This window comes from Triticum aestivum, chromosome 5D (assembly GCF_018294505.1).
Source record: "Triticum aestivum cultivar Chinese Spring chromosome 5D, IWGSC CS RefSeq v2.1, whole genome shotgun sequence".
In the NCBI taxonomy this organism is placed as follows: domain Eukaryota; kingdom Viridiplantae; phylum Streptophyta; class Magnoliopsida; order Poales; family Poaceae; genus Triticum; species Triticum aestivum.
This window is the reverse complement of record NC_057808.1, coordinates 480,642,671-480,667,789: the sequence shown is the minus strand read 5'-3', so window position 1 is coordinate 480,667,789 and position 25,119 is coordinate 480,642,671. Positions and strand designations below refer to the sequence as shown.

General features: G+C 46.9%; 1 protein-coding gene across 1 annotated transcript; it reads right to left on the bottom strand.

Annotated features, from left to right (window-relative positions):
* Window positions 1-789: 789 nt before the first annotated feature.
* LOC123122969 (heterogeneous nuclear ribonucleoprotein 1) lies at window positions 790-3,923 on the bottom strand. Its single transcript, XM_044543354.1, has 3 exons — window positions 3,546-3,923; window positions 2,287-3,065; window positions 790-1,020 (listed from the first exon to the last, which is right to left on the bottom strand). The coding sequence occupies exons 1-3, from the start codon at window positions 3,777-3,779 to the stop codon at window positions 993-995; spliced, it is 1,041 nt and encodes a 346-aa protein (XP_044399289.1). The 5' UTR covers window positions 3,780-3,923; the 3' UTR covers window positions 790-992.
* Between the last annotated feature and the right edge of the window lie 21,196 nt (window positions 3,924-25,119).

Sequence of the window (25,119 nt, the reverse complement as noted above, 5' to 3'; positions counted from 1 at the left end):
TTGTCTTCAGTTTCTCTAAGGGTATTTTTCTAAACAGGGAAGCTCGAGGGAGAACGGCTGGGAAGCTTGGGTTGAATTGTAGCTGAAAGCCCAAATATTTGGTAAAGTTTAGACGTGAAACTGTACTTCTTACGAGGAAGCAGGAGGGGATGTGGCTTAAAGACCAAATGTTTGGCAACAAGTTACAAAGCCTCTTCCTTTTTGCGAATGAAGTTGTCAAACCCTTGGACATACAAAGTTTACACGTGGCACTGTAGTTTTTAATTACTTCAAATTTGACTTGCATCATGTAACTACGTAGGCCCTAAATAAAAAAAACTAAGTAGGTATATATATGAATAAGAGATCTAACTACAGATTTCCCATTTAGACACAGTTCTTTGGTTTCTTTCATAAGCCAGCCCCTCCCTAGCTTCTCTCATAAGCCATTCCCTTAATTATTTCCGGCTTCTAAGCTAATTATCACAAACTAGTTCAGAAGCCAGAAAAAAGAAATAGGAAAAGGATTATACGAGAAGCTAGAGGTGGGGCGACTTATTAGTGAGAAGCCGCCGAAAGAACTGCACCTTACATCCACTCCCAGAGTCCTAATATACTGAAACATTACTTTCCCAATCCAACCTAAACTGATAGCACTCAAATATTGCCTACGCATCTGACTAAAACGTCAGATGTCACCACTCAGCGCATGAAGCTCACAAACTAGCTAAAAAAAAACTGTAACAAAATAACCATGCATGAAACCTCAGCAGATAACCACGCACAGGTAACATGTGTAACCCAGACCAATTCCAAAACAGGTTCGTCACCACAAAAAATGTAACAGCAGTAACATAGAGTTTAAACATGGTACAGGAGGGTCTATTGCCGGTTGCAATGTACACAAGGTCCAAAGTAAGCGCAGGATTTCCACACATGTATTGTCACCAAAGAATTTCATCTCAAGTTCTTCACAGTTGCCGAGTTCCCAGATAACAAGTTGCTGTCCATCGTTACAATGTTGTAACAGTAGCCTGGTCACTGCACATGTAAATTAGATAAATACTATTATTACCACCAGAAAGCTGATAGGATATGTATATAAGTATTAAACATTACTATTTGAGTGAAACACGGCAAACTGGATACAAATAAGGAGAGCAGATCCTGGGGACAAGTACTTGGAATTTCAAAATACTAGATAGCATTGATTAAGCAAACGTATTTGCATAGAAGACAGAAAATAATCAAAGCAACAAAGACTATTGACAACAGACAAGTGTGCCCCGCTTTTCTCATAATTTAGATTCATGGTCACAGGAAAATTGATTGACAAAATAACAATCAGATTCATTGTTATGGCATCCATCCTTATAGTACCCAACCATCATCAGCCAAAATTTAAATCTACAATTGATAGTATTCATGAATGATATCTTGCTAGTCAGTGTGCACGTACAAGGCACATAGCTGCAAAGTAACATGCAAAGTATAGCAGTTTCAATACGGCAACATGGTCTCATTATCAGTATATTAGTTCACCAAAGGATGCCTACAATTATGAGTAGCTATTATCATTCCTTAGCATGGATTTCTGTTATTGAATTGGCAAATATTTATCTCAGCATCAGTATAAATACAAACTTATAAACAAATAGCAATCTGGGATTTTATTTCTAAACGGCTTAGCTAATCGAATACTTGTTGATGTTTTTTAGTGTGTTGTGCCATGAGCTCCGCTCCTGCAAATTGTGATGCAGCCAGGTCTGTCTCAATCAAACACAATCAAGACTATTAATTACACAGGATCACTATACAAATTGACTGTTGGATGAAGCAGTTAAGACAGATAAGAGAAGACCAAATGATGCATAACAAGTATGTCAACAAGTTGTTAATATTATTGATTAACCAGTGAGAAAAGATTTTGGTAAGAGATAATGGCTAACACATTTATTAAGTTCAGATTAGTACGATACAAAAAACATTCATTCCATTCGGATATACCTTGTGTAGGTTAGAAAATGAATACGGGAAATATTAACTTATATAAATATGTCAAGCCTTCAGCGAGTGTTTCATCAATGTTTAATGGTTACTTCGTTTGCACTTAACACTAAGATCTAAAACTCTTTTGTGCATACCTTATAATTTACTAAAATTCTTTTGTGCATAATTTTTACTAAAAAAATACTTACTCCATGACTCGTCCAAATGACAGATTGATTATTTAATATCAAAACATGTCAATTACAGTAATTCAAAGACTCGTCCAAAACAATATGAAATAAAAGTTCAGATTCTTACTCCATGCCCAAAGTTTCTTGCCTGGTAGCTGGTAGGTCCACTTGTTGCTCTTTTATGTCTTCAATCAGTTTGTTATCACTTTTAGCTTCCCCAAGTTGAGCACCAAAACGATTTGTATTCACGTGATCATACCCATACCCAATTGTTCCATAGCCTGTATAGAGTGAACCTTGCCTTGTCAAGGGGACTCCTCCATTCATCATGTAGACATACTCTGGTAAGCACATGTATTGTGGCATAGGCATCACATAATGATTATTAACAATATGCTGCATGTGAGGTGGGTATGCTCCAGCAAAGCCAATGGGAGGATTGTTGCCATCCCATATCATAGGATTATATTGTCGCGTATCCTGGTAGTAGCTATGACCCTTGGGAATAGCTCTCTTAGTTTCAACCTTTGTACCGTTCAAATCATGGAATTTACTCTCCAAGACATTTACCATAGCCTCCTCTGAATCAAATGTAATGAAACCAAAGCCTCGTGATTTCTGAGTAGCCCCCTCACGTATCACAACAACGTCTGTTATAGTACCGAACTTCTCAAAATAGCTCTGGAGGTGCTCCTTGGTAACATTACCTCGTAGCCCACCAACAAAGACCTTGTTTGGATCACAACTTCTATGACCATTACCAGCATATGAGTTGTTACTAGAAGACTGAGTGTACCACTGGTTGTGAACTGGGCTCTGAATTGGGCTCTGATTTAAAGCGTATTGGTAGAATGATTGCTCATTTTGGTATCGCATTGGCCTGGTTCGAGCTCGTTTAACATCCACCTGCAATCAAACACATAGTTCAGATATCTGAGTTAGAAAAAAAAACAGACCTTACTAGAAGAAAAAAAATCAGTGGAACCTTTTGTCAAAAATACAATAAAAACATCTCAGAAGATCTGAAAAAGCTTAACATTAAACTAAATAAATATACCACAAGGAACGTATTTCTTTGTACAGCACAAGCATCTAGCAATAATTCTACCTTAAGACAGTACATGGAAGTTGCAAAATTCTCTAAGAACATCTGAATCTGTGATGTATCTTACTCCAATGTAATGAATTCAAGCAGCTCAGTTGTAGATTCGACACAATCAATAATCTTTAATAGAAAATTAAAAAAGACAGCAACGCCTTTATTTCACAATTAAACCTGTTGGTAAGCAAGCCACATTCAATCGCAAAGCCCTAAAACACGCCTACAGCAATCGCTACCACAGATTTAATCGAGGGGTTTGCAAACAAGAAGAGAAAGTGCCTCACCGTGCGGTCGCCGAAGACATGGTTGGCCTTCTCCTTCTCCTGGAGCGCGGCGCGCGGGCCCTCGTCGTCGGCAAACTCGACGAACGCGAAGCCGCGGCACTGGCCCGTCTCCCAGTCGCGGACGACACGGACGCGCAGCACCTCGCCGTAGCGGCCGAAGTGCTCCTGGAGTTCTTCCTGTTGCGCCGACGGCGGGAGGCCGCCGACGTAGAGCTTCCGCGTCTCCAGCGCCATCGGCCGGCGAGGAGGACGGCAATGGGATGGGAGGCGGCGAGTCTGTTTCCGGGGCGGAGAGAAAAGCGGCGGAGGCGAGGCGCGCGTAGGGCGACGCGGAAGGCTAGGGTTGTTTGTTTGGGTCCGGGGCGGGGTTCGGTTGGGCTCGCCGGGGTTTAAGAAGTTGCGGAGGGGACTGGACGGCCCAGATTGGAAGCGGAGTAGATTTGGAACTGGTTTGTTTCTTGTTGCGTCCGGACTGCGATAGGAAGGCGGACTGGACGAGGTCTCGTCTCCGGCTCGGCAAACTGCAGCGACCACGCGAGGACTCTTGAATGTTTTTTTTCAGGACTCTTGTATGTTGACTTCCACTGAATTTGACAACTCTGTTTGGCTGACAAATGGGACCCGCAACGTGTCCCACAGAAGGGGCACCATGGTTTCTTTTCTTCAGAAAAACATGGTATAACGCAAGCGCTTACGAACACACACACGTACAATCATCGTTATGAATGCACGTGAACATTTCTTTTCATAAAAAGACCTCGAGAGACTGAATCAGCAAATCTCGACATTAAGTCACCACCCGTAGTTGACAGTTATGTCATCATCTTGCAGAGCCGGTGGCGAAGAGGCAGGCTCGGGACGGGGGGAGGTTGTTGTTGGAGCCTGGGCAGGGGGCGCCGCGCACGGCTCCCTCGCCAGGTGCGCCCAACTTCCTCCCGCTGTTTCCGGAGACGCCGTCGCCGTCGGTGGAGGTCTGCATCCTGCCCCGTTCTGCTACGATGAACGATATGGAGCGCCGGCTGCAGTTGGCGGTGGTGATGTACGTGGGGGGTCAGAGGCCGCGAATTTCTTGTGATACGGCGGCGGAGATCTTGTCGGTGCAACTTGACATGCCGCGGCACAGGTCCTCAGTGCACAAGTACCACCTCGAGGATTTTCTGGTGGTGTTCGCCGGCCATGAGTTCAGGAACAAAGCTCTTGTTGTTCCTTCCGACTCCCATGGGGGGTGTAGCTGTTCATTAAGCCATGGCTAAGGCAGGCGCATGCGAAATCCAAGCTGATGAGGGTGCAGGTTGATTTGATGATTGAAGGGGTGTCGTCTCATGCTTGGACCAGGGACACGACGGTGGAGCTCCTGGGCAGTTCTTCTCTGATTGATAGCTTGGCGCCCGAAACAGAGAGCAGAGAGGATCTGTCACTGTTCAAGCTCAGGGCCTGGTGTGTGGATCCAGAGGATGTGCCAGTGTTTCACCGTCTCTGGGTGCCGGAGCCGACGCCGGCGAGCTCGAACCCAGCGGAGCGACGGGAAACATTCCGACAACTGCTTGAGTACCCCACTGTTGGGGAACGTAGTATTTCAAAAAAATTGCCTACGATCACGCAAGATCTATCTAGGAGAAGCATAGCAACGAGCCGGGAGAGTGTGTCCACGTACCCTCGTAGGCCGAAAGCGGAAGCGTTAAGTAACGCGGTTGATGTAGTCGAACGTCTTCGCGATCCAACCGATCAAGTACCGAACGCACGGCACCTCCGCGATCTGCACACGTTCAGCTCGGTGACGTCCCTCGAACTCTAGATCCAGCTGAGGCCGAGGGAGAGTTCCGTCAGCACGACGGCGTGGTGACGGTGATGATGAAGTTACCGGCACAGGGCTTCGCCTAAGCACTACGACGATATGACCGAGGTGGAAAACTGTGGAGGGGGCACCGCACACGGCTAAAGATCAACTTGTGTGTCTATGGGGTGCCCCCTCCCCCTTATATAAAGGAGGAGAGGAGGGGGCCGGCCGGCCACAAGGGGCGCCCAAGGGGGGGAATCCTACTCCAAGTAGGAATAGGTTGCCCCCTTTCCTAGTCCAACTAGGAGAAGGAAGGAGAGGGAGAGGGAAAGAGGGGCCGCGCCCCCCTCCCCTTGTCCTATTCGGACTCCCCTTGGGGGAAGGCGCGCCACCTCCTGGTGCGGCCCTCTCTCTCCTCTAAAGGCCCACTAAGTCCCATTACTTCCCGGGGGTTCCGGTAACACTCCGGCACCCCGATTTTTATCTGAAACTATCCAGAACACTTCCGGTGTCCGAATAACATGGTCCAATATATCAATCTTTATGTCTCGACCATTTCGAGACACCTCGTCATGTCCATGATCTCATCCGGGACTCCGAACAACCTTCGGTACATCAAATCACATAAACTCATAATACCAATCATCATCGAACGTTAAGCGTGCGGACCCTACGGGTTCGAGAACTATGTAGACATGACCGAGACATATCTCCGGTCAATAACCAATAGCGGAACCTGGATGCTCATATTGGCTCCTACATATTCTATGAAGATCTTTATCGGTCAAACCACATAACAACATACGTTGTTCCCTTTGTCATCGGTATGTTACTTGCCCGAGATTCGATCGTCGGTATCCTCATACCTAGTTCAATCTCGTTACCGGCAAGTCTCTTTACTCGTTCCGTAATGCAGTACCAAAAAAATACACTTCCGTGATGATACGTGTTTGTCACAGTAGGTCACGTTTTCTGTCATGCATGTACATCCATGACAAATTTATGACAGAATCAAGATAGTCATACCTGTGCTGTCGTAGAAGTGTTCCATGACATTATCAAAATTATCATCACGGAAGTGTCCACTTCTGTAACGCCCCGAGATCGACGCTCCAGAAGACTTCCAGCTATTCCGAGTTTTGTCGTGTGATTTGTTTTGTTTGTGCTTTCATCATGCCATCTCTTGCATTTCATCATGCCATCATATCATTAATTTTAAAAACTCATCTAAATAAATTGTATGGATCTTCGATCCATTTAAATCGAGGGAAACGCACATGGTGATTTCTCTTTATAACAATTACCCTCCCAATATTATTAGGGAGCTATGATAAATATTCCATCCTTTAGGAATAAACCATAACACACTTACAGTTTAAGTTCCATGCATTTTTCTACCTCAATTCCTTGCCTCAAACTTTGCCAACAATTCTTATCTCATTTATCGAGGCTCTTCCAAAATTCTCAACATTTTTTGACCTTCCCTACCCTCACTTCCTATTCAAATCATTTGAATTTAAATCAAATGAGTTTGTATTTAAATCTTTTAATCATGGCCTTTTCTATTTCCTCGGCACAAGCACATTTTTGTGAGTCCGGGAAAATAATCCCCATGTCCAACTTCTTTCCCTAACCCTCTCTTTCTTTTCTTCCCTCTAATTCTTTTCTGTTAAAGAAAGTATGAGAGAGAGAGAGAGAGGAGAGAGACAGCCCAGGCCGGCCCATCCTTCCTCCCAGCAGCCCAGCCGGCGCCCCCACCACCTCTAACCCTAGCCTCTCTCGATCCCCTCAGCATATCTCCCTTGATCCCCATCTCCTCCCGCAGCGCCGCCATCTCTCCCTGGTTCTCTCCCTTTCTGTCCCTCGCACCACCACACGCACACTATCCCCGCGCCCGATCCCTCTACTAGCGACCTCCACCGCCGCGTCTCGCCCCTGCCGTCCCCGCGCCCTGCTGCCTCCTAGAGTGCCGTGCCATCGCCGTTCGTCTTCAACCGCGGGAGTGCAGTCCTCCTCCAACCCCGTCCCCTGGCTGCCTCTGTCTGCATCGAGCAGCAGCAGCTCGTCGCTCAGCACCATGGCTCGCCGCGCCCTGCTCCCTTCTGCATTTGTTGCTCCGCCCTGAGCTGCGGTGCGACCAACTCCGGCGGCCCCGTCGCTTCTGCGCGCGAGCGCCGCGCGCCCAACCTCCTGCTCGCGCCTGCACCTCTCCGTCGTCAGCCACCTCAAGCTCGCCACCGTGCCAGGACCTCCTCGCCCGCCTCCTCGTCTACACGGCGCCACCGCCTCGTCAGCTCCGTCGCCAGGGGAGGAGCCCCTCGATCCATTCCGTTCGGCCCCGACTCCGGCGAGCGCCGCCCCGTCGACTCTCCTCCACGCGACGCCTCCCCTCTGCTTCCTCGCCCACCGCTGTTCCCGTCGCTCCGCCGCGATTTGGGCAAGCCGTCGACCTCACCGCCTTCCTGCACGCGCGTGCCCGCTGCTGGTCTCGTTCCAGGGCCCCTCCACCTCACGGCCATGGTGTCCGTCGTGGCTGTACAATGCCGGCACGTTGCTGCTGCTTCGCCGCCCGCCTCCCTTCGTTGACCACCAAGACCCGAGGCCCTTTTGTGTTGCTTCATTTTGGATGCACCAAGATCCTCTCCGACAAGTGTACGACTACATGGTGACACGTCGAATACCTCTACCGCCGTCTCCGGAATCGCCAAGGACGCCAAGTACCACGACGTCTTTGGGAGACCCGTGAACATCAAGTTCCCCTGCCACGAACGGTCACAGTGTTGTGGATCCGGCAAGTACCCTCTCCGGAACGCCAAGTTCGTCTACGAAATGTGTACCACTACATCAGAGACCTTGGATCCGCCAAGTTCCTCTTCGAGACGTGAACCACTACTTCCCACGATGACCTATGAACGACTACTTCCCTCGACGATTTTGAACCGCTCTGAAAATGCACGCTACGAAGGTATACCACCGAGAACGACCGCCCGTGGACGAATGCATATGTTGCATGAAATGCTCGCATTTGCAACGTGCTTGACGTGCTTCTTGCATCTTCCCGTTGCCATGGCATCGACCCATGGGAACCCGGTTGCCGGGATCACCCCACCATCTTGCATGACACGCTCACGCCACGTTTCCTTTTTGCACCGGTATCTCCATGAGCTACCGAAACCGATATGTTGTCGTGGCATCATTTTTGGATTCATTGCCGTGGCACCCCTTTCTTCCACCACGGTGACAAATGCTTCATAACATGCTCATGTCAATATTTTCTTTAAATTGCATAAAAACTTGCATTGTCATCCGCATCATGATAACAACATTTAAAAATGTTTATTGTTGTTGTTTCCTTTAAATTGCTATTTATGCATATTGGGATTTTCCGGAATTGTTGTTTGTTATTTCCGGCCTCATTTAAACTTGCCTAGATAGGTTGTTTAATTATGCTTCACCCCTTGCCATGTTTAATAACATTTAATATTGTTGGGTACATAAACGAGAGAGAACTAAATAATTGATGTGGTGTTTCGTCAATATGCAACTCGTTGCATATCGAGCTCCACTTACTTTGTAGTATTGTTTGTTGCACTTTGCCATGCCATGCCTCATTTAACCGGACATGCATCATATACTTGTTTTTGCATCATGCCATGTCTATGTGGTGGTTGTTTACTATGTTGTTTGTTTCTTTCCGGGTTGCTTCTCTCGTTAGCTTCGGTTTCGTTCCGGAGTTGTGAGGATTCGTTCGACTACGTCCGTTTGTCATCTTCATGGACCCGTTCTTCTTCCTAGCGGGATTTCAGGCAAGATGACCATACCCTCGAAATCACTTCTATCTTTGCTTGCTAGTTGTTCGCTGTATCGCTTTGTTGCGCTACCTACCACTTGTTTATCATGCCTCCCATATTGCCATGTCAAGCCTCTAACCCACCTTTCCTAGCAAACCATTGTTTGGCTATGTTACCGCTTTTGCTCAGCCCCTCTTATAGCGTTGTTAGTTGCAGGTGAAGCTAAAGATTGCTCCATGTTGGAACATAATTATGTTGGGATATCACAATATCTCTTATCTTAATTAATGCATCTATATACTTGGTAAAGGGTGGAAGGCTCGGCCTTATGCCTGGTGTTTTGTTCCACTCTTGCCGCCCTAGTTTCCGTCATACCGGTGTTATGTTCCTTGATTTTGCGTCCTTACGCGGTTGGGTGATTTATGGGACCCCCTTGACAGTTCGCTTTGAATAAAACTCTTCCAGCAAGGCCCAACCTTGGTTTTACATTTGCCTCACCTAGCCTTTTTCCCTTGGGAGTCGCGCATCCCGAGGGTCATCTTTATTTTACCCCCCCGGGCCAGTGCTTGTCTAAGTGTTGGCCCAAACTAGAGCACCGTGCGGGACCATCCCTTGGCAACTAGGGTTACATCGGTACGTGTACGCTTCGCTTATCCGGTGTGTCCTGAGAACGAGATATGTGTGACTCCTATCGGGATTGTCGACACATCGGGCGGCTTTGCTGGTTTTGTTTTACCATCGTCGAAATGTCTTGTAACCGGGATTCCGAGACTGATCGGGTCTTCCCGGGAGAAGGAATATCCTTCGTTGACCGTGAGACCTTATAATGGGCTAAGTTGGGACACCCCTGCAGGGTATTATCTTTCGAAAGCCGTGCCCGCGGTTATGCGGCAGATGGGAATTTGATAATGTCCGGTTGTAGAGAACTTGACACTTGACTTAATTAAAATACATCAACCGCGTGTGTAGCCGTGATGGTCTCTTTTCGGCGGAGTCCGGGGAGTGAACACGGTTTTTGGGTTATGTTTGACGTAAGTAGGAGTTCAGGATCACTTCTTGATCATTGCTAGCTTCACGACCGTTCCGTTGCTTCTCTTCTCGCTCTTATTTGCGTATGTTAGCCACCATATATGCTTAGTCGCTGCTGCAACCTCACCACCTTACCCTTTCCTACCCATAAGCTTAAATAGTCTTGATCTCGCGGGTGTGAGATTGCTGAGTCCTCATGACTCACAGATTCTACCAAAACAGTTGCAGGTGCCGATGATACCAGTGCAGGTGACGCAACCGAGCTCAAGTGGGAGTTCGACGAGGACCGTGGTCGTTACTATGTTTCGTTTCCTGATGATCAGTAGTGGAGCCCAGTTGGGACGATCAGGGATCTGGCATTTGGGGTTGTCTTCTTTTATTTTGGTTCCGTAGTCGAACCTATGTGTGTACTCTGTTTGAGGTATGATTTATTTATGTATTGTGTGAAGTGGCGATTCTAAGCCAACTCTTTATCCCATTCTTGTTCATTACATGGGATTGTGTGAAGATGACCCTTCTTGCGACAAAAACACAATGCGGTTATGCCTCTAAGCCGTGCCTCGACACGTGGGAGATATAGCCGCATCATGGGCGTTACAAGTTGGTAATCAGAGCCATCCCCGACTTAGGAGCCCCCTGCTTGATCGAATCGCTGGCGTTGTTGAGTCTAGAACAAAAATGTTTTGAGTCTTAGGATTATATATATATATCGGAGAGTAGGATTCTTTTTACTCCTCAGTCCCTTCGTCGCTCTGGTGAGGTCTCCTGACGTAGAAGTTTTGACTTTCCTCTCCTCAAATTTCACTAAAAAAAATTTAGGATCACACGGGTATCTTGGAATCGTTCCGATGGTTTTGTGACGAGAACATTGTTCTTGGTGCCTCCTGCCATTTAGGGGTTGTGGTAGTGTCCCGGGGAGTTGAGCTCCGAGGTGTTGTCGTCACAATTTTATCGTTGCAGTTCTGGAATACCTGAGTTTCGCCGACATCGAAAATCTCTTTCATGCAGTTGTTGGTGAGATCACCTCGACGCCACCCAGTACTGGGGCAGGAGTTCGGGAGTATTGCCATAGCTTGTATAATGGATGCTTTTCGAAGGTTGAGTTAAATGATTTCCGAAGTTTCTTGGTTATGTGTTGACGGATGGATACAACTGGATCTAGGGATTGTTAGTTTGGGTGAGTTATATTGTGTCCCCTGTATCCCCAACACCAGATTGCATAACCAGAAAGTTTCGGGAGTTTATAAGTGGGAATTCAAGTAGCTCCTAGATTATCTTTCCAACAGACACATGATACGATATGGGATCTATCATATGTTTGTTTCCGGCTTATTTCCTAAGCCAATCCCTTTGTTTTGTTTTGGTTTGTGGTATTCGAGTTGCGTCGAAGTCAAGTGTTGATTCCCTACCTTTCCTAAGCGGTGTTCTCATACTTCTATGTGAATACCAATCCTTCTTGATCATCGAGATTGTCATCCCAATTCTTTCCAACCGGCGTGTTTCTCTTCAAGTGCATCCAGTCATTCCAACTTTCGCAAGATCAGTTCTAAGCTTTTTCTCAACGGTGTTCGTTTCATCCGACCCAAGTTGCCTTTGTTTTCCCACCCTCCCACCCTTTTCTTCAAGGACTCATATTTCTTAATCAAGTATCATTTTATTGATGGGAAGTCTCTCCATTCTTTTCCGTCAATGTTCTTATCCGGTGATTCTCAGGAAGATACTAACGAAGCTTCAAGTGTATCATTCTTCATTCTCGTATTCTTTTTCGGTGGACTCAATTCAAGTTGCAGGTGTTGATCTTATCCCCTTCCCCGTTTCAAGTGCTTTCGTATGACGGTGTATCTCTTAATCTTTCACCGCTCGCTATTCTTTTGTTCCGGAGTGTTGAAGATATCTCAGGAGATTCGTGTTTTCATTCAAGATCCGTTCAAGCTATTTCGAGGTTGTTATCTCATTCAAGCCATTTAATTCAACCGGCGCAATCTCTCTTTTAAATTGTTCAACGGTGTTTCTTTTGAGTGGGCCCTAACCCACGGGTCTTTTCCCAGGATCTTACCTAACTCTTCTAATTCTTTCCGGAGTTATTCTCAAATTCATTGCAAAGTTTGACGTAAGAATGAATTATCATCAGTCAAATGTCTTTCTCCAAGATCTTTCAAATTCTTTTCATTGTTGGTTCAATCTTTCTAATTGTCATTCCGGAGTGCCTCAACAATTCATGGTGGTGTTTCTCGTCATCATTCTCAACATTTGAAGACCGAAGAAGAGTTCCTCTTCAATCTTATCCGTTCTCTCAAAGATGCGTGGTTCTAACTTGTTGCCATCCTCTCATAATTATTATTGACTGCGAGTATTCTTTTCACCCATCTGGAGCAATTCAGGAGTCTTTTCAGTTTGATTCTCTGGAACTCATAATCTCAGAATTATTCATTCTCAGCTTTCAGATCTCATTCTTCAAATCTTACCGGTGTTGGAAATATGCCCTAGAGGCAATAATAAAATGGTTATTATTATATTTCCTTGTTCATGATAATTGTCTATTGTTCATGCTATAATTGTGTTATCTGGAAATCGTAATACATGTGTGAATACATAGACCACAACATGTCCCTAGTGAGCCTCTAGTTGACTAGCTCGTTGATCAACAGATAGTCATGGTTTCCTGACTATGGACATTGGATGTCATTGATAACGGGATCACATCATTAGGAGAATGATGTGATGGACAAGACCCAATCCTAAGCATAGCACAAAGATCGTGTAGTTCGTTTGCTAGAGCTTTTCCAATGTCAAGTATCATTTCCTTAGACCATGAGATCGTGTAACTCCCGGATGCCGTAGGAGTGCTTTGGGTGTACCAAACGTCACAACGTAACTGGGTGACTATAAAGGTACACTACAGGTATCTCTGAAAGTGTTTGTTGGGTTGACACGGATCGAGACTGGGATTTGTCACTCCGTATGACGGAGAGGTATCTCTGGGCCCACTCGGTAATGCATCATCATAATGAGCTCAAAGTGACCAAGTGGTTGGTCACGGGATCATGCATTACGGTACAAGTAAAGTGACTTGCCGGTAACGAGATTGAACAAGGTATTGGGATACCGACGATCGAATCTCGGGCAAGTAACGTACCGATTGACAAAGGGAATTGTATACGGGATTGATTGAATCCTCGACATCGTGGTTCATCCGATGAGATCATCGTGGAACATGTGGGAGACAACATGGGTATCCAAATCCCGCTGTTGGTTATTGACCGGAGAGTCGTCTCGGTCATGTCTGCATGTCTCCCGAACCCGTAGGGTCTACACACTTAAGGTTCGGTGACGCTAGGGTTGTAGAGATATTAGTATGCGGTAACCCGAAAGTTGTTCGGAGTCCCGGATGAGATCCCGGACGTCACTAGGAGTTCCGGAATGGTCCGGAGGTGAAGAATTATATATAGGAAGTCCAGTTTCGGCCACCGGGAAAGTTTCGGGGGTTACCGGTATTGTACCGGGACCACCGGAAGGGTCCCGGGGGTCCACCGGGTGGGGCCACCTATCCCGGAGGGCCCCATGGGCTGAAGTGGGAGGGGAACCAGCCCCTGGTGGGCTGGTGCGCCCCCCGTTGGGCCTCCCCCTGCGCCTAGGGTTGGAAACCCTAGGGGTGGGGGCGCCCCCCACTTGGCTTGGGGGGGGGAGCCACCCCTTGGCCGCCGCCCCCCTTGGAGATTGCATCTCCTAGGGCCGGCGCCCCCCCAGGGGCCCTATATATAGTGGGGGGGAGGGAGGGCAGCCGCACCACAGCCCTTGGCGCCTCCCTCTCCCTCCCGTGACACCTCTCCCTCTCGCTGTGCTTGGCGAAGCCCTGCTGAGATCCCCGCTACTTCCACCACCACGCCGTCGTGCTGCTGGATCTCCATCAACCTCTCCTTCCCCCTTGCTGGATCAAGAAGGAGGAGACGTCTTCCCAACCGTACGTGTGTTGAACGCGGAGGTGCCATCCGTTCGGCGCTCGGTCATCGGTGATTTGGATCACGACGAGTACGACTCCATCAACCCCGTTCACTTGAACGCTTCCGCTCGCGATCTACAAGGGTATGTAGATGCACTCCTCTCCCTCGTTGCTAGATGACTCCATAGATTGATCTTGGTGATGCGTAGAAAATTTTAAATTTCTGCTACGATCCACAACAGTGGCATCATGAGCCAGGCCTATGCGTAGTTTCTATGCACGAGTAGAACACAAACTTGTTGTGGGCGTAGATGTTGTCAATTTTCTTGCCACTACTAGTCTTATCTTGTTTCGGCGGCATTGTGGGATGAAGCGGCCCGGACCGACCTTACACGTACGCTTACGTGAGACAGGTTCCACCGACTGACATGCACTAGTTGCATAAGGTGGCTAGCGGGTGTCTGTCTCTCCCACTTTAGTCGGAACGGATTCGATGAAAAGGGTCCTTATGAAGGGTAAATAAAAATTGTCATATCACGTTGTGGTTTTACGTAGGTAAGAAACGTTCTTGCTAGAAACCTATAGAAGCCACGTAAAAACATGCAACAACAATTAGAGGACGTCTAACTTGTTTTTGCAGCATATGCCTTGTGATGTGATATGGCCAAAAGGATGTGATGAATGAGATATATGTGATGTATGAGATTGATCATGTTCTTGTAATAGGAATCACGACTTGCATGTCGATGAGTGTGACAACCGGCAGGAGCCATAGGAGTTGTCTTTATTTTTTGTATGACCTGCGTGTCATTGAACAACGCCATGTAAATTACTTTACTTTATTTCTAAACACATTAGCCATAGAAGTAGAAGTAATCGTTGGCGTGACAACTTCAAGAAGACACGATGATGGAGATCATGATGATGGAGATCATGGTGTCATGCCGGTGACGAAGATGATCATGGCGCCCCGAAGATGGAGATCAAAGGAGCAAAATGATATTGGCCATATCATGTCACTATTTGATTGCATGTGATGTTTATCATGTTTTACATCTTATTTGCTTAGAACGATGGTAGCTTAAATAAGATGATCCCTCACTAAAATTTCAAGAAAAGTGTTCTCCCTAACTGTGCACCGTTGCGAAGGTTCGTTGTTTCGAAGCACCACGTGATGATCGGGTGTGATAGATTCTAACGTTCGCATACAACGGGTGTTGACGAGCCTAGCATGTACAGACATGGCCTCGGAACACACGCAATACACTTAGGTTGACTTGACGAGCCTAGCATGTACAGACATGGCCTCGGAACACGGAAGACCGAAAGGTCGAGCATGAGTCGTATAGAAGATACGATCAACATGAAGATGTTCACCGATGTTGACTAGTCCGTCTCACGTGATGATCGGACACAGCCTAGTTGACTCGGATTATGTTTCACTTAGATGACTAGAGGGATGTCTATCTGAGTGGGAGTTCATTGAATAATTTGACTAGATGAACTTAATTATCATGAACTTAGTCTAAAATCTTTACAATATGTCTTGTAGATCAAATGGCCCACGTTGCCCTCAACTTCAACGCGTTCCTAGAGAAAACCAAGCTGAAAGATGATGGCAGCAACTATACGGACTGGGTCCGGAATATGAGGATCATCCTCATAGCTGCCAAGAAAGATTATGTCCTAGAAGCACCGCTAGGTGAAGCACCCATCCCAGAGAACCAAGACGTTATGAACGCTTGGCAGTCACGTGCTGATGATTACTCCCTCATTCAGTGCGGCATGCTTTACAGCTTAGAACCGGGGCTCCAAAAGCGTTTTGAGCAACACGGAGCATATGAGATGTTCGAAGAGATGAAAATGGTTTTCCAAGCTCATGCCCGGGTCGAGAGATATGAAGTCTCCGACAAGTTCTTCAGTTGTAAGATGGAGGAAAACAGTTCTGTCAGTGAGCACATACTCAAAATGTCTGGGTTGCACAACCGCTTGACTCAGCTGGGAGTTAATCTCCCGGATGACGCGGTCATTGAAAGAATCCTTCAGTCGCTTCCACCGAGCTACAAGAGCTTTGTGATGAACTTCAATATGCAGGGGATGGAAAAGACCATTCCTGAGGTACATTCAATGCTGAAATCAGCGGAGGTGGAGATCAAAAAGGAACATCAAGTGTTGATGGTGAATAAAACCACTAAGTTCAAGAAAGGCAAGGGTAAGAAGAACTTCAAGAAGGACGGCAAGGGAGTTGCCGCGCCCGGTAAGCCAGTTGCCGGGAAGAAGCCAAAGAATGGACCCAAGCCTGAGACTGAGTGCTTTTATTGCAAGGGAAGTGGTCACTGGAAGCGGAACTGCCCCTAATACTTAGCGGACAAGAAGGCCGGCAACACCAAAGGTATATGTGATATACATGTAATTGATGTGTACCTTACCAGTACTCGTAGTAGCTCCTGGGTATTTGATACCGGTGCGGTTGCTCATATTTGTAACTCAAAACAGGAGCTGCGGAATAAGCGGAGACCGGCGAAGGACGAGGTGACGATGCGTGTCGGGAATGGTTCCAAGGTCGATGTGATCGCCGTCGGCATGCTACCTCAACATTTACCTACGGGATTAGTTTTAAACCTCAATAATTGTTATTTAGTGCCAGCTCTGAGCATGAACATTGTATCAGGATCTCGTTTAATTCGAGATGGCTACTCATTTAAATCCGAGAATAATGGTTGTTCGATTTATATGAGAGATATGTTTTATGGTCATGCCCCGCTGGTTAATGGTTTATTCTTAATGAATCTCGAACGTGATGTTACACATATTCATAGTGTGAATACCAAAAGATGTAAAGTTGATAACGATAGTTCCACATACTTGTGGCACTGCCGCCTTGGTCACATTAGTGTCAAGCGCATGAAGAAGCTCCATGCTGATGGACTTTTAGAGTCTCTCGATTATGAATCATTTGACACATGCGAACCATGCCTCATGGGCTAAATGACCAAGACTTCGTTCTCCGGAACAATGGAGCGAGCAACCAACTTATTAGAAATCATACATACTGATGTGTGCGGTCCAATGAGTGTTGAGGCTCGCGGAGGCTATCGTTATGTTCTCACTCTCACTGATGACTTGAGTAGATATGGGTATGTCTACCTAACGAAACACAAGTCTGAGACCTTTGAAAAGTTCAAGGAATTTCAGAGTGAGGTTGAGAATCAACGTGACAGGAAAATAAAGTTCCTACGATCAGATCATGGAGGGGAATATTTAAGTGACGAATTTGGCACACACTTAAGGAAATGTGGAATAGTTTCACAACTCACGCCGCCTGGAACACCTCAGCGAAATGGTGTGTCCGAACATCGTAATCGCACTCTATTGGATATGGTGCGATCTATGATGTCTCTTACCGATCTACCGCTCTCATTTGGGGCTATGCTTTAGAGACTGCCGCATTCACTTTAAATAGGGCTCCGTCGAAATCCGCCGAGACGACACCGTATGAATTATGGTTTGGGAACAAACCTAAGCTGTCGTTTCTAAAAGTTTGGGGATGCGATGCTTATGTCAAGAAACTTCAACCTGAAAAGCTCGAACCCAAGTCGGAAAAATGCGTCTTCATAGGATACCCTAAGGAAACCATTGAGTATACCTTCTACCTTAGATCCGAAGGCAAGATCTTTGTTGCCAAGAACGGGTCCTTTCTGGAGAAAGAGTTTCTCTCAAAAGAAGTGAGTGGGAGGAAAGTGGAACTTGATGAGGTGATAGTCACCCCTTCCGAATCGGAAAGTAGCGTAGCGCGGGAAGATGTTCTTCTGGTGCCTGCGCCGACTGGGGAGGAAGTTAATGATGATGATCATGAAGCTTCAGATCAAGTTACTGCTGAACTTCGTAGGTCTACAAGGACATGTTCCGCACCAGAGTGGTACGTCAACCCTGTCATGGAAATCATGTTGTTAGACAACGGTGAACCTCCGAACTATGAAGAAGCGATGGCGGGCCCGGATTCCAACAAATGGCTTGAAGCCATGCAATCCGAGATAGGATCCATGTATGAAAACGAAGTATGGACTTTGACTGACTTGCGCGATGATCGGCGAGCCATAGAAAATAAATGGATCTTTAAGAAGAAGACAAACGCGGATGGTAATGTGACCATCTATAAGGCTCGACTTGTCGCTAAGGGTTATCGACAAGTTCAAGGGGTTGACTACGATGAGACTTTCTCACCCGTAGCGAAGCTGAAGTCCGTCCGAATCATGTTAGCAATTGCCGCATTCTATGATTATGAGATATGGCAAATGGACGTCAAAACGGCATTCCTTAACGGCTTTCTTAAGGAAGAATTGTATATGATGCAGCTGGAAGGTTTTGTCGATCCTAAGAATGCTAACAAGGTATGCAAGCTCCAGCGCTCCATCTATGGGCTAGTGCAAGCATCTCGGAGTTGGAACATCGATTTGATGAGATGATCAAAGCGTTTGGGTTTACACAGACTTATGGAGAAGCCTGTGTTTACAAGAAGGTGAGTGGGAGCTCTGTAGCATTTCTCTTATTATATGTGGATGACATACTATTGATGGGAAATGATATAGAATTCTTGGAAAGTATAAAGGCCTATTTGAATAAGTGTTTTTCAATGAAGGACCTTGGAGAAGCTGCTTATATATTAGGCATCAAGATCTATAGAGATAGATCAAGACGCCTCATTGGTCTTTCACAGAGTACGTACCTTGACAAGATATTGAAGAAGTTCAATATGGATCAGTCCAAGAAGGGGTTCTTGCCTGTATTGCAAGGTGTGCAATTGAGCACGGCTCAATGCCCGACCACGGCAGGAGATAGAGAAAATATGAGTGTCATCCCCTATGCCTCGGCCATAGGGTCTATTATGTATGCCATGCTGTGTACCAGACCTGATGTAAACCTTGCCGTAAGTTTGGTAGGAAGGTACCAAAGTAATCCCGGCATGGAACACTGGACAGCGGTCAAGAATATCCTGAAGTACCTGAAGAGGACTAAGGATATGTTTCTCGTTTATGGAGGTGACGAAGAGCTTGTCGTAAAGGGTTACGTCGATGCTAGCTTCGACACAGATCTGGATGACTCTAAGTCACAAACCGGATACGTGTATATTTTGAATGGAGGGGCAGTAAGCTGGTGCAGTTGCAAGCAAAGCGTCGTGGCGGGATCTACATGTGAAGCGGAGTACATGGCGGCCTCAGAGGCAGCGCAAGAAGCAATCTGGATGAAGGAGTTCATTACCGACCTAGGGGTGATTCCCAATGCGTCGGGCCCGATGACTCTCTTCTGTGACAACAGTGGAGCTATTGCCCTTGCCAAGGAGCCCAGGTTTCACAGGAAGACCAGGCATATCAAGCGTCGCTTCAACTCCATTCGTGAAAGTGTTCAAAATGGAGACATAGATATTTGTAAAGTACATACGGACCTGAATGTAGCAGATCCGTTGACTAAACCTCTCCCTAGATCAAAACATGATCAACACCAGAACTCTATGGGTGTTCGATTCATCACAATGTAACTAGATTATTGACTCTAGTGCAAGTGGGAGACTGTTGGAAATATGCCCTAGAGGCAATAATAAAAATGGTTATTATTATATTTCCTTGTTCATGATAATTGTCTATTGTTCATGCTATAATTGTGTTATCCGTAAATCGTAATACATGTGTGAATACATAGACCACAACATGTCCCTAGTGAGCCTCTAGTTGACTAGCTCATTGATCAACAAATAGTCATGGTTTCCTGACTATGGACATTGGATGTCATTGATAACGGGATCACATCATTAGGAGAATGATGTGATGGACAAGACCCAATCCTAAGCATAGCACAAAGATCGTGTAGTTCGTTTGCTAGAGCTTTTCCAATGTCAAGTATCATTTCCTTAGACCATGAGATCGTGTAACTCCCGGATGCCGTAGGAGTGCTTTGGGTGTACCAAACGTCACAACGTAACTGGGTGACTATAAAGGTACACTACAGGTATCTCTGAAAGTGTCTGTTGGGTTGACACGGATCGAGACTGGGATTTGTCACTCCGTATGACGGAGAGGTATCTCTGGGCCCACTCGGTAATGCATCATCATAATGAGCTCAAAGTGACCAAGTGGTTGGTCACGGGTTCATGCATTACGGTACGAGTAAAGTGACTTGCCGGTAACGAGATTGAACAAGGTATTGGGATACCGACGATCGAATCTCGGGAAAGTAACGTACCGATTGACAAAGGGAACTGTATACAGGATTGATTGAATCCTCGACATCGTGGTTCATCCGATGAGATCATCGTGGAACATGTGGGAGCCAACATGGGTATCCAGATCCCTCTGTTGGTTATTGACCGGAGAGTCGTCTCGGTCATGTCTGCATGTCTCCCGAACCCGTAGGGTCTACACACTTAAGGTTCGGTGACACTAGGGTTGTAGAGATATTAGTATGCGGTAACCCGAAAGTTGTTTGGAGTCCCGGATGAGATCCCGGACGTCACAAGGAGTTCCGGAATGGTCCGGAGGTGAAGAATTATATATAGGAAGTCCAGTTTCGGCCACCGGGAAAGTTTCGGGGGTTACCGGTATTGTAATGGGACCACCGGAAGGGTCCCGGGGGTCCACCGGGTGGGGCCACCTATCCCGGAGGGCCCCATGGGCTGAAGTGGGAGGGGAACCAGCCCCTGGTGGGCTGGTGCACCCCCCCTTGGGCCTCCCCCTGCGCCTAGGGTTGGAAACCCTAGGGGTGGGGGCGCCCCCCACTTGGCTTGGGGGGGAAGCCACCCCTTGGCCGCCGCCCCCCTTGGAGATTGCATCTCCCAGGGCCGGCGCCCCCCCAGGGGCCCTATATATAGTGGGGGGGAGGGAGGGCAGCCGCACCACAGCCCCTGGCGCCTCCCTCTCCCTCCCGTGACACCTCTCCCTCTCGCTGTGCTTGGCGAAGCCCTGCTGAGATCCCCGCTACTTCCACCACCACGCCGTCATGCTGCTGGATCTCCATCAACCTCTCCTTCCCCCTTGCTGGATCAAGAAGGAGGAGACGTCTTCCCAACCGTACGTGTGTTGAACGCGGAGGTGCCGTCCGTTCGGCGCTCGGTCATCGGTGATTTGGATCACGACGAGTACGACTCCATCAACCCCGTTCACTTGAACGCTTCCGCTCGCGATCTACAAGGGTATGTAGATGCACTCCTCTCCCTCGTTGCTAGATGACTCCATAGATTGATCTTGGTGATGCGTAGAAAATTTTAAATTTCTGCTACGATCCACAACAACCGGTGCATCATTCAAGTATTCTCTAATCAGCTCGTCATCTATTCGTTCACTTGTATCTAAATCCCCTCAAGTATCTTCTTTTGTTTTCCAATTCTTCCCGGTGAATTGTGCCTTTGCTACTTTCATTTTCAGTTCTTACGATGGTTTGTTTAAGATTCCTCTTCGTTTGGCATCGTATCAATTCATTTGTTCTCTCATAATCCTACCGGTGGTTTGTTCAACATTCCTATTCCTTTATTATCGTATCATTTCATTCGTTCTTTCCAATCCTCCCGGTGATTCGGCGAAGATTTCTTCAAGTTGGCGCTATATCCCTCTTCAATCCTTGCAAAAGAAATAAGTGGCATGCCAAATCCGTTGCTTGTCATCAATTTAAATTGGTGAAGGATATGCATAACATAATTCTTATTCTTGTTTCATCCAAGTGATTAATTTCTTCTTTCCGGAGTTGTTCATCATATCACATTCTCGGTTCGAGTTGCTTCATCTTTCTTTTCCGGAGTTCCAAGTTTTCCGCTTTATCTCGTCGCGAAGCTCCATCTAAATCATTGCAAGGATCACCTTGTTCTTTCAACTTCTCTTCCTTTCTATCATTCTTTTATTACGGGAGTTCTCACGAAGGCTCTACATGGTGGTTCATCAAGGATCCCTTTCATTCTTCAATTGTTCGTCAAGATTTCTCACGGAGTTAAGATCCACCAAGCTATACTCTAAAATAAACATGGTGTTCAACACAAGTTTTGTTTTGGGGAGTTCAAGTATTCTTCATCTTGCATTCCGAAGTGCAATTCTTCCTACCTTATCCTTTGAGATGGTAATACGTCATTCTTGACAATTTCTTTTCGTGCTTCATGATTCACATGTTGTCAAGAATGAGGTATTTTAAATCCATTAATCTCTTCGTTTGAGTTATCTTGTGTCATATTCCGCTTAAAGCATTTCCTAAGGAATGTTACTATTGTGGTGCTTATCAATGATCCAAGTTATCTCTTTATCATCTTGGTGGAAGAAGTTTTTCATCTCTTTGGTGTTCTCAATCAAATTAATTGATACCGCTAGTGGCTAGTTATAACCTCAAATGTTGGCTGTTTTCGATAAGCCCACAACAAGCGTCTTTTCGTTGTTGATTTTCCAACAACTCTGTTCAACCCTTCTTCGTAAGGATGTTCTCAAATTCATTTCTAGTAGAAGATGTTCTTCTTCTTCGTTCTTTTCACTCCATTATTCAGTCGGGAGGCTTTCTGATATTGCTCTCTTCGAACCATCATCTTTTCATATCAAGATCATGTTTTCTTTTCCTTTCTGGCCCAATTAACAGGAGTGTCGTGTCCTCCATTCAAGTTCTCTCATCTTAACAAGTTTTGCCTCTCTTTTCAAGCGGAGCGCTATCTGAAATCCTTCTTACCACTGGCGCCATTCTTTTTATAGTTCCGGAGGCAGTGTGTTGTTGATTTCAACAAGCATCATCCAATCAAGTTAATGTTAATTCCTTCCATTTTCAGTTGGAGTACTATTCGAAATATTTCATTCTTATCCCCTCTATATCTTGTTTTAACCGGAGTGGTTTCATTGGCTATCTTGTCATTCTCGCTGTATTCCTTGTTCCTCTTGTCCAACGGACTGTTGGCAGTCTCATTCATCTCTGTTGTATTGTTTCTTTCAAGTTGTTCAATCTCCCAAGGTTCGTGGTTTCATTCATTTGTCAATGAAGCAACATAGTTTTACCTCTTCTCTTCCTCTTCCGTTTCTCTCCGGTGCCATCCTAGATCTCGGGACGAGATCCTCTTGTAGTGGTGGAGTGTTGTAACGCCCCGAGACCGACGCTCCAGAAGACTTCCAGCTATTCCGAGTTTTGTCGTGTGATTTGTTTTGTTTGTGCTTTCATCATGCCATCTCTTGCATTTCATCATGCCATCATATCATTAATTTTAAAAACTCATCTAAATAAATTTTATGGATCTTCGATCCATTTAAATCGAGGGAAACGCACATGGTGATTTCTCTTTATAACAATTATCCTCCCAATATTATTAGGGAGCTATGATAAATATTCCATCCTTTAGGAATAAACCATAACACACTTACAGTTTAAGTTCCATGCATTTTTCTACCTCAATTCCTTGCCTCAAACTTTGCCAACAATTCTTATCTCATTTATCGAGGCTCTTCCAAAATTCTCAACATTTTTTGACCTTCCCTACCCTCACTTCCTATTCAAATCATTTGAATTTAAATCAAATGAGTTTGTATTTAAATCTTTTAATCATGGCCTTTTCTATTTTCTCGGCACAAGCACATTTTTGTGAGTCCGGGAAAATAATCCCCATGTCCAACTTCTTTCCCTAACCCTCTCTTTCTTTTCTTCCATCTAATTCTTTTCTGTTAAAGAAAGTATGAGAGAGAGAGAGAGGAGAGAGACAGCCCAGGCCGGCCCATCCTTCCTCCCAGCAGCCCAGCCGGCGCCCCCACCAGCTCTAACCCTAGCCTCTCTCGATCCCCTCAGCATCTCTCCCTCGATCCCCATGTCCTCCCGCAGCGCCGCCATCTCTCCCTGGTTCTCTCCCTTTCTGTCCCTCGCACCACCACACGCACACTATCCCCGCGCCCGATCCCTCTACTAGCGACCTCCACCACCGCGTCTCGCCCCTGCCGTCCCCGCGCCCTGCTGCCTCCTAGAGTGCCGTGCCATCGCCGTTCGTCTTCAACCGCGGGAGCGTAGTCCTCCTCCAACCCCGTCCCCTGGCTGCCTCTGTCTGCATCGAGCAGCAGCAGCTCGTCGCTCAGCGCCATGGCTCGCTGCGCCCTGCTCCCTTTTGCATGTGTTGCTCTGCCCTGAGCTGTGGTGCGACCAACTCCGGCGGCCCCGTTACTTCTGCGCGCGAGCGCCGCGCGCCCAACCTCCTGCTCGCGCCTGCACCTCTCCGTCGTCAGCCACCTCAAGCTCGCCACCGTGCCAGGACCTCCTCACCGCCTCCTCGTCTACACGGCGCCACCGCCTCGTCAGCTCCGTCGCCAGGGGAGGAGCCCCTCGATCCGTTCCCTTCGGCCCCGACTCCGGCGAACGCCGCCCCGTCGACTCTCCTCCACGCAACGCCTCCCCTTTGCTTCCTCGCCCACCGCTGTTCCCGTCGCTCCGCCGTGATTTGGGCAAGCCGTCGACCTCACCGCCTTCCTGCACGCGCGTGCCCACTGCTGGTCTCGTGCCAGGGCCCCTACACCTCACGGCCATGGTGTCCGTCGTGGCTGTACAGTGCCGGCACGTTGCTGCTGCTTCGCCGCCCGCCTCCCTTCGTTGACCACCAAGACCCGAGGCCCTTTTGTGTTGCTTCGTTTTGGATGCGCCAAGATCCTCTCCGACAAGTGTACGACTACATGGTGACACGTCGAATACCTCTACCGCCGTCTCCGGAATCGCCAAGGACGCCAAGTACCACGCCGTCTTTTGGAGACCGGTGAACATCAAGTTCCCCTGCCACGAACGGTCACAGTGTTGTGGATCCGGCAAGTACCCTCTCCGGAACGCCAAGTTCGTCTATGAAATGTGTACCACTACATCGGAGACCTCGGATCCGTCAAGTTCCTCTTCGAGACGTGAACCACTACTTCCCACGACGACCTATGAACGACTACTTCCCTCGACGATTTTGAACCGCTCTGAAAATGCACGCTATGAAGGTATACTGCCGAGAACGACCGCCCGTGGATGAATGCATATGTTGCATGAAATGCTCGCGTTTGCAACGTGCCTGACGTG

Excerpts from the sequence above, each read along its gene's own strand:
- LOC123122969 (XM_044543354.1), bottom strand. The coding sequence starts at position 3,779 with ATGGCGCTGGAGACGCGGAAGCTCTACGTCGGCGGCCTCCCGCCGTCG. Across the intron at positions 3,066-3,545 it reads ATGTCTTCGGCGACCGCACG|GTGGATGTTAAACGAGCTCG; the intron begins GTGAGGCACTTT and ends GTTTGATTGCAG. Across the intron at positions 1,021-2,286 it reads CAAGAAACTTTGGGCATGGA|TGACCAGGCTACTGTTACAA; the intron begins GTAAGAATCTGA and ends TTACATGTGCAG.